The following is an 8891-nucleotide window of genomic DNA, read 5'->3' as shown; positions in this document are numbered from 1 at the left end:
GCATCCAAGGGGGAGTGTTATGAACAATGTGGATTGCTAGTAACCAACTGGCCAAACCGTGGCCCATGGAGAGAGAGAGAGAGTCGGCGGCCCAAAGGGAGAGAGAGTGGCCGACGTTAGACATAGGATAATTTCATTTTCTCTTCATGTTTATCTTTAAGAGGTTTTTCCTTTTTCCTTTAGGATAATGATTTGTACTCTTTCCTTTATCTATTCCTTGTAACCCCTATATAAGGGAACACTTTGATTGAGTAATAACACAGAAAAAACACACACGATTTTCCCCTTTGTCCACAGCATGGCCAACCTTTCATTAGATAAAAAGTAAGAAGAAAAACGAATCACTAGGAAACAAAAGAAGAATCTGAGAGTAATGACCCCCACGACAAAGACGCTATGGGTGTGACTGAATAACACAACTAGCAATAATATTATTGATGAAAAACATTCACTCTACTTCCAGCTGAAATTCTACCAATCAGGGTGAAACAAAATTTAATAATTTTTTAATAATCTTACGCTGATTACTATTCAACAAAGAGAAAATTATTTTGCTTTTGTTCCTCATGGTTTTGTGGAGGAAAAGAGTTACGCTCATTTCCACATTTTATTCCTTTTTACTATTACACCCTATGAACTTGTTAATAAAGTGACCGGTCTTATCAGCTACTAAAGTATATGCATCTTGTGTCTATTTAAACTATAAAATCTTTTCAAAATAATTAAACTAAGATTCAACCAATCATCATAGTTCATAAGTTTTTGTTTGTCGTTTTATCAAGCTCCTGAGACCTATAAACCAAACATTTTGTCCCAAAAAGAAGAGATCAAACTTTCATCTGAAAAGGAAAAAACACAGAGCCTATGGCATATTCAAGTAAACGGTGTCTTCCTCTGCAAACACCATGTTTTGTTCCAAAGACAGTAAGATCAAACACTTTGATGCTTCAATAGAGTCAAGTTAAAGTTAAAGTCAAGCAAGTCACAGTTTCACAGCCTCGGCCTTTAAGATACTCCCACAAGAACACTGTAAATTCCTTTCTTCTATATTGTCTAGAAGTGGGTCTTGAATTTTGAGAACCAATTCGCAAACTATAATTTTTGACAACTGGTTTTTGTGTTTGGATCAGGTAATACAAGAGATTGCAGAAAAGCATGACGGTCAAAGACTTGAAACTACTTCACAACATGAGCCAATGATGATCAAATGGAGCAGCTTTGCTTCCTTTTAAATCTTTTTTTTTTCTAAGGCCTCTTGGATAAAAACGTACAAAAAATGGCTGTGAGAGAAGTAACAATTTGATTCTTCTTGTTTCTCTTTTGTAAGAACATAAACATGAATGTGTCCAGCATCAAAACATATATGAAAAGAATCTCATATACACAAGAAAATGTCATTCTTTACAGTATAAAAATTGAAATAATCTCACACCTTTCTGATGATAACTTAGACAATCCCAACTCTACAAGAGAGAAACCAATGAAGGAAGACTCATAACCGAAGAATAGTGCTCCTAAATGCACTAACCAATGCACAAAAACCAATTTCTATACAAGACAAAAAAAACTTTGATATTATGAGGATTCATGTATCACTCTGCTTGTGTACCGGCTTGAGAGGTTTCTTCAGGTTGATCAGACCTGGAGTTATTAGCAATGACATTAGGCGGAGACCATTGATCAGGAACCATGAGGAAGTAAGTCGTCATGGCCTTTCTGAATCTTCTCTTGTATTGCTTTGGAGAGATAACCGTTGGTGCTTCATTCTTTGGTCCTCCTAAGATTCCCGTAAATTTCACCCAAGACTCTAGATGTTTGTCCCATGTGTACTGCCTCAAGAAGTCGATAATCCCGAGAACTAACTCGTTCTTTTCTTCATCTACGCCTACTAGCAACGAGTAATCCATCACATCACCCAACTGCAAACACAAACAAAATACATACACGTTTATAAAATTTACATGAGTAAATGATTTGCAACAGAGTAAAACTCACTGCAAGAAAAGCGGTATCGTTCCAGACAGCTCTTTCCAACAATCGTTTAGCTTTGTTACCAACGAAAATGGGAGAAGTTGGCATTGCTTCAATCAAGTTCTGATCCAACAAGACCTTGTTGCTCCCACTAGCGTCAGGGTTGTATCGCGCCCGGGATGATCCTTTGAGGTCATAAAGCCGCTTCACAGTTCTTCCAAAGAGAAGATTCTCCATTATCAGAACATCCATCTTTGTTTCTTTCCCGCTCTTAAGTTGCTTTGTTGCGACCTATAAACACAAATATATACTCTCATCAAGAATGAATCAAACCTGACCAGAAAAAATCTCTCTCTCAAATTAACAGTTAGTACCTGATAGATTCCCAAGATTTTTGCCAAACAAGTTGGACTTTTCGTGCTGATAGACTCGGATAAATACTTGAAGTAAGCAGGTGCAAACTTGATGAACGATTCAAGTTCTGTCTTGGTGACTTGCTTGATGATGAAACGATCGTCAAGGGTTTTAGCAAAGAAGACATTGCTCTTCCCACCTTGAGCTCCCCATTTCTTACACCGGCTAAGAGACCTTATATACTCAAGTTCCGAAGGGATACATATACCTCTCAAGGCCTCAAACCGTTTTGCATAGTAACAAGTAACCGTGTACTTCACTTTTCCAAGAGTGCCGTCTTCTCCGTATGAGACTCGAGCATGTAACGCTTTTGTATATGAGAGCGGGTCCAGACTGCGAGATGAGGACATTGAGAGTATATTCTCATCCACCGAACTTGTGCTTCTGCTAGGGTCAAAAATGGTGTCATCAACTGGGCGAGGGATGTTCAGTTCAGAAGTATACGAAACTAGAGATTCCCCTTCAACAGAAATTTGACGTTGATACTCTGGTGACGTCAAGGCGTATGCGATCATACTTGTGGGTTCATCATCATACACCGGAACAACAATATCATTGATGCCTACGGGAAGAAGTAGCCTTGGTCCACCTCGAAGCTCTGCCTCTCTAAAAGATGAAATATAGACAGGGCTATGCTCTCCAAATGTATCGAGCTTCTGAGAGCTAAGCAAAAAATTCTTGTTGATGGAGCGGTAGAAATTGAGGAATGGCACACCTAACCAGCTTACAGAATCTTCTGAGCTCTCATAATCTTTACTCGGTAGAGCAGGTGAAACTGGATACGCCACCTTGAATTCGTTTTGCTGTTCTGGGAGATCTATTGGAGGGAAAGTTGAAGAGTTTGAAGGAGGAAGCAAGATCTTAGTATTGGTTGGAATCTCCCCTGATGTCTGACGCTCGCCTATCCATGCTGCATCAAGAGTAGCTGATAGATTTTTCGTAACTATCTCGCCATCAGACTGTGTCCTGCGAACATCGAGTTTACTTTCCAGAGGTTCAGAACTATCAGGTAAGGTCTTGCTGGGAGAGACTTCTCCACCATCTTCCTTTTCCGGATTCATATCTAAATTCGTATCCGCTTCCTTCTGAACCTTAGTGTCATCGGTAGAACCACCATCAGGATTCTGATCAACCTCTGAGCCAGAAAGAAGAGAGTTAGTCCCAGCATTCATCTCGGGGAGGGTCTGGCTCTTAGCCAAGGGTACTTTCTCATTTTCATCACTACACTCAATCTTAGATAAACTTGATGCATTAATCAAACGGTGATCCCACATATATGACTGAAAAATCAGCTGCCTGCGAAGCCGGTACAGCTCAAGAATATCCACTTGAGGTTGGCCTTCCTTCACCTCCCTTTGCAACATCATCTTTTGAATATTATCCTGAAAGAAATGTCAGAACGTTACAAAACAAAACCTTTTGTCTTAAAAATAATAATTGTAGTATATTGGTTTTAAGAAAACTCTTTAATACATAATTTATTACCTCGAACTCTGCTTTCTCTCTTTGCAGCAATTCTTCGAGTTCACCAATTCGACGCCTAAAACCTTTTGCTGCAATTTGACTAATAGCATTCAATACTTCAGAAAACAGAAGCTCAGCTCTCTCTACCACCTGGATAATAAAAGGGAAGACAAGTCAGTTAAAATGTGTGAGATTTCAAAACCGCATCCCAGTAAAATCACAGATATTTAACCTCATCTGTCTCTCTCTGTATCCAGTCCTGATTATCATAGTTGAAACTAAGAACTGATGGTGGAAGGTAGACAGAATTAACATCTATAGTAGCGTAACGGAAGCAAGCAACCATGTTCCCGAATCTGCATGGGTACAACTTGTTAGAGCAAAGGAATACAGAATTTTTCAGACATGTTTCACCATTTTGAAAGTACCCGTAGAAACGAAGACAGTCTCTATGGAGAGAGTGGCCACAACATGCTACTCTACTGGCAGCTGCGTGATTTGAGAAACTGAGCTCCAGAAACTTCCCAAAGGATAATCCCCATGCAGCATCAGACATCACCACTCGTAGAGTCGCGGGAGGAAAACCGTCAGGTCGAGGGCATCTCAGGCATCTATGCCACATCCAAATCTTCCCCTCCTTTTCACCAGGTAAGAGACAATCTTGAAGCTTCTTGACAGATATCGTAAGGCTGCCTTGTCGATGAGTGTAACAGTGAACGTGAGCTTCTGATGGCATCTCACATGAACGACACCTGTAACCCTGCAATTCGAGCAAGTATTTAAGTTACCATATTAATATGTAAGCTGCAGTAGAGAAGTCACACTGTAAAACATATATAAAGTAGAAAAAAACCTACCTGATCGAACAAATGATCTCTCAAGAACCGTCCCAAGGGTTTATCGAAACTACCATAGTACTTTATCCGGAAGAGATGAGACCTCTCACACACAGTTCCTTTCCACACTGATCTGGACGATAGAGAAACCAAGATGCTTTGGTGATCAGAGGGTGCCGGAGGAAACTCCTCTTTTTGAGATTGTGGTTCCTTTGGAGTCTCACTGTTTTGTTGTTGGATGGCCATAAACTCTGTACCATTGTCCTGGTTTTCTACTACAACGCTCTTACTACTTTGAGAACTCTGTGGCACAACGCCTTGCCCTGATGAATGTAGGGAACTGTCCAATATGTCTGTTGGGTTGCTTTTGTCGGCCAGTGCAGATCTTTCAGAAAAATCTGCGTTTCTTCCAGCTATCAAACGGTCAGGCAAATTCAATGGAACATTATAGCGTGAAAATGTGAAACCCGGAGTTCCTTCTCTACCCTGCCAGCCTGAACCATTGGGTATCAGAGGGTTTATGTCCTTCTGGATGGATACATTAGCAGTGGTTGAAAGCAACTCAGATGCTGGGACACTGTTTGCTCGCTGTGGTTCGGAACCAGTTAGCATTGTTGGAGACTTTTCATATGCAGAGACCATGAAACCTGGCACAGTAGATATCGAACGTTCAATGCTCATGGATTTATCTGGAAGAGCTACCGTAATCGGGGAGTTCAAGGGGAGTTCTGGTGAGGCTCCTTCGTCAGCAAGAAACGATGTCTCCAGTGCCAAATGATAAGCTGCGAAAACTCCATATTGGACCACATGCTTCACTTTTTTCAACTCTTCTTCATTAGCACCCCTAAGCAAAATCTGATGAAGAGAGAACACAAAAAAAAAACCAAGAAGTAGTTATGAAGCAATCAGATATAAGAGATCTGCTCAGCGTTTTTTTTTTAATTCTAATGGCTAGGAGTGCTTACTGTAAAGCCTAAAGGCCTTGGACAACCCTCAAAATACATCAACGTCTTCACTACTTTCTTTCCAGCTTGACCAGCTGAACCATGTTCTTCAAGAAACCTATCCACACGAAAATTCTCACAGTAACCCAGCTTTTGAGAGGAGAGGTGGTCTACAGAAGGGATGATCTGAGCACCAGTGCAGCGAGCAATGCGGTCTAAAAGTGGCCTCTTAATGTTTAGAACAAGAGATACGTCTTTGGCTAGAAGGTACTCTTGCGCAAACCGAGAAACTGATTTTTCAACAAGTAGAATGTTTGGACGTTCAGCGTGAATCTTTGCAACAGCCATCTTCAGATGATCCTTTTCCTGATAACCAAAAAATAAGTTTGATGAGTTCAGGCATGACTAAGCAAATTCCATATATAACCACCAATATAAAGTGGCAGGCAAATCTCACCTGTTGCAACAAAGTATCAAAACTCGATAACTGGTTTGAGACCCTTTGATACTCAAGCCCACCGCCTAGAATCAGTAGTCGAGCGTTCTCAATCTTCGCTCTCATTCTCCTATGAGCCACATTTTTCTTGCAAACAACTCCCTTAACCACCATGCTGTAATTTGATACACGGATTAAACTTCATAAGTATCCAGATAACGTAATAAAAGATACATAGTGCATAATATGAAGCAGTATGAACTCAACACCAGTATTTTGAGATCAAGTTGTGTTGCTTCTGTTACCTATCATGTCGAAACCCGGAAGCTAAGCACTTAACTTTGACATAGCCACCAGGATCCATTCCTCCACTTTTGCTCATATCAGGCTTCAATAAGTTAGCCGCCTCCCAAGAAAGAGAGGTGATGATCTCTAACCAGCTCTCTTTCCCCTCTTCGTCGCTCACAGGGATGTTCTCGACTTGCAACAACTGTGCAAGCAAAGCCCTAAAGTGCCCATCAACCACATTCTTCATAGCCTTCTTGTGCTCTTCACTAGTTCGATCCTCGCTACGGTACTCTCCACTTCCAAAGCTAGCGGAAGGTCGCAAGTATCCCCACTCACCTGAGGCCTCTCCCTCATTATCTTCCTCATCATACAAAGGACTTTCTCTCTCATCTTCTTCATTTTCCGGGTCAGGTGGGACCCACAAAAGTCCATTGTTCTCGAAATCCACCGGTTCCGCCACTTGGTCATCTGGCGGAGAAGGAGCTTCAGATTCGTCACGACCATCATGCTCGTCTTTCTTCTGGAACTGCTCTGCTCCTTCCCCAATCAGAGACTCAAGACAATGGTGAATGAGTGGAGAGCCGCTTAAACTTTTCTGGTCAGAGGTTTCGCCACTAAGATGCTTACAGGGCCCATCACCACCTATGCTCGTCTCCTCATATTCCATTGGCCCATAATATTGATTAGCTTGAGGAGAATGGCTCGTATCAATATCAGTCTGGTATACACCATACTCATCGTACTCATCATCACTCCTGATACATAAAGGAAAAGAAAAAAAAAACAAATTACCCACAAGACCTACCCTAGAGCTTGTTTGCAGTTCAGAAGAAAAGAGTACCTATTTGAAGCAAAGCGAGATGGATCTTGCACATCTGTAGCGATGAAGCTGTTCCTCCTCGAAGTTTCTTTGCCTTTTCTCGTCGTGCCTGCCTCCATAGACGATACACCATGCAAACTGACATCAGAACCACGTTGAGCCCTTTGGTAAGGAACAGCTGGCCCCGGCATGGAGCCAAGAGCGAAGCTACTACTATTAGCAGTGGTACTAGTCTTCGAGCTAAGAAGACTGGACTCCGAAGGCGAGGTGCTAAGCTCAGGGACATTCGAAACGTGAGCCCCACCATCACCTTGCTCCTCCCACTGCCTGAAACAATAATTACAAACACGGATCCTCTCCCACTCCTCCCGAGGAGCTCTCAAGTCACTCCCAGCCAAAGGTATAGAGTTGGCAGTACACTTGCCGCAGAAAACTCTCCCACAGAGACGGCAGTGGTGCCTGCGGTTGATGAGAGTAAACTGACAGTCACACTCGTAGCAAACACGACAGCTCTGATCAGGCATCCAGAAGTCCCTGGACACGGTAGCTGGCTCTGATCGCCAGGGGATCCAGGATTTGACCAGACCCACAATCTCGGAGAGTGTCTTGTTACTACTACTATCTCTTGTATCCATCTAAAACCTCCCCAACCATAATGCTATGACGGTCATGGGAAGTCTATAGAAATCCAAAACTTTACCCTAATCAAAATCAAAACAAGAGAGATAAACGCTAAAACAATGCTTTGGTCCGGATCCAATTATCACGAAATCAATTGGGGGCGATCAAAGAAACGTTTTTTTTTTCTTTTCAAAATCGAGCAAATTCATCATCATCAGGGATCAATCATCTGTAGAATTGAAATCGAAATTCGAAATTTTTGGAAACCCAAATGAAGTGATCGCATGGGATTTACCTAAAAGAGAAAGCTTGAGGAGTCACGAGAAGGAGAAGATCGTCTTCTGTTTTTGATTGACTGATAATTCATGGCAGGGATAGCGACATCGTCAATAATCCGCGTCTTACAGTTTTAAATTCATTACACCGTCGCGTACCTAATCTTAACTCCCCACACCATTATTATTACATTTAATTTTTTGCCTAATTTATGATTTTTTTTTATATATTCAGGTATATGATTTGGCGCAGAATATCTGATATTTATGGACCAAAATACTTTCGAAATCCCATCATTGCAGTTATTAATACTGAAAAATTACTCAATGACTCGTTTTTTTTTTCTTAAAAAGGAAATTGAGGATCGTCGTCAACAAAGCAAAAAAAGGATATCCCCTGTATATTAATTGAGAAACATTTGAAAAGATGTAACCTCAATTTTGTATTAATTAAAATAGGCTCCAATGCATAGGTGGCACTCAATTAGGTAATCAATTACATTCAATTGAAAAATAAGTAGGTCCACATTCGATTTTTATATGTTGTTAGATACATAAGTTAGTCAAACTATATGATATAATGATATGATATGTTATTTTCTTTCCTTAAATCAAACCTACGGAATTACCATATATGAATAATATATACATGACAATTAATGATTTTAATAATAAAGATTTGATAACAATTTATATCTCCTCCATCATTTTTTGTTTAATTTTATATTATTAAAATAAATTAAACAATCAAATTAACTATAAAAGTAAAATTTAGATTTTTTTCGTATATGTTATATTTTGAATTTTTAAAAACGACAATAA

The 8891-nt window shown here is 40.4% G+C and overlaps 1 protein-coding gene across 3 annotated transcripts; it reads right to left on the bottom strand.

The window, feature by feature from the left end:
- Positions 1 to 1341: 1341 nt before the first annotated feature.
- Positions 1342 to 8196, bottom strand: LOC106334573 (1-phosphatidylinositol-3-phosphate 5-kinase FAB1B). 3 transcript variants are annotated; one of them, XM_013772872.1, is made up of 12 exons: positions 8090 to 8196; positions 7195 to 7874; positions 6371 to 7108; positions 6087 to 6240; positions 5651 to 5995; positions 4707 to 5540; positions 4278 to 4609; positions 4082 to 4205; positions 3871 to 3999; positions 2346 to 3767; positions 1996 to 2262; positions 1342 to 1919 (listed from the first exon to the last, which is right to left on the bottom strand). In XM_013772872.1, the coding sequence occupies exons 2-12, from the start codon at positions 7806 to 7808 to the stop codon at positions 1593 to 1595; spliced, it is 5286 nt and encodes a 1761-aa protein (XP_013628326.1). In that variant the 5' UTR covers positions 7809 to 7874; positions 8090 to 8196; the 3' UTR covers positions 1342 to 1592. The 3 variants fall into 3 exon arrangements, with proteins under 3 accessions (XP_013628326.1, XP_013628327.1, XP_013628325.1); XM_013772873.1 differs by having other exon boundaries at positions 7195 to 7851; positions 8090 to 8195; XM_013772871.1 differs by having other exon boundaries at positions 7195 to 8193.
- Between the last annotated feature and the right edge of the window lie 695 nt (positions 8197 to 8891).

The sequence above is a fragment of the Brassica oleracea genome, chromosome C3 (genome assembly GCF_000695525.1).
Source record: "Brassica oleracea var. oleracea cultivar TO1000 chromosome C3, BOL, whole genome shotgun sequence".
In the NCBI taxonomy this organism is placed as follows: domain Eukaryota; kingdom Viridiplantae; phylum Streptophyta; class Magnoliopsida; order Brassicales; family Brassicaceae; genus Brassica; species Brassica oleracea.
The sequence above is the reverse complement of the archived record's forward strand: the minus strand, read 5'-3'. Positions and strand labels throughout refer to the sequence as shown.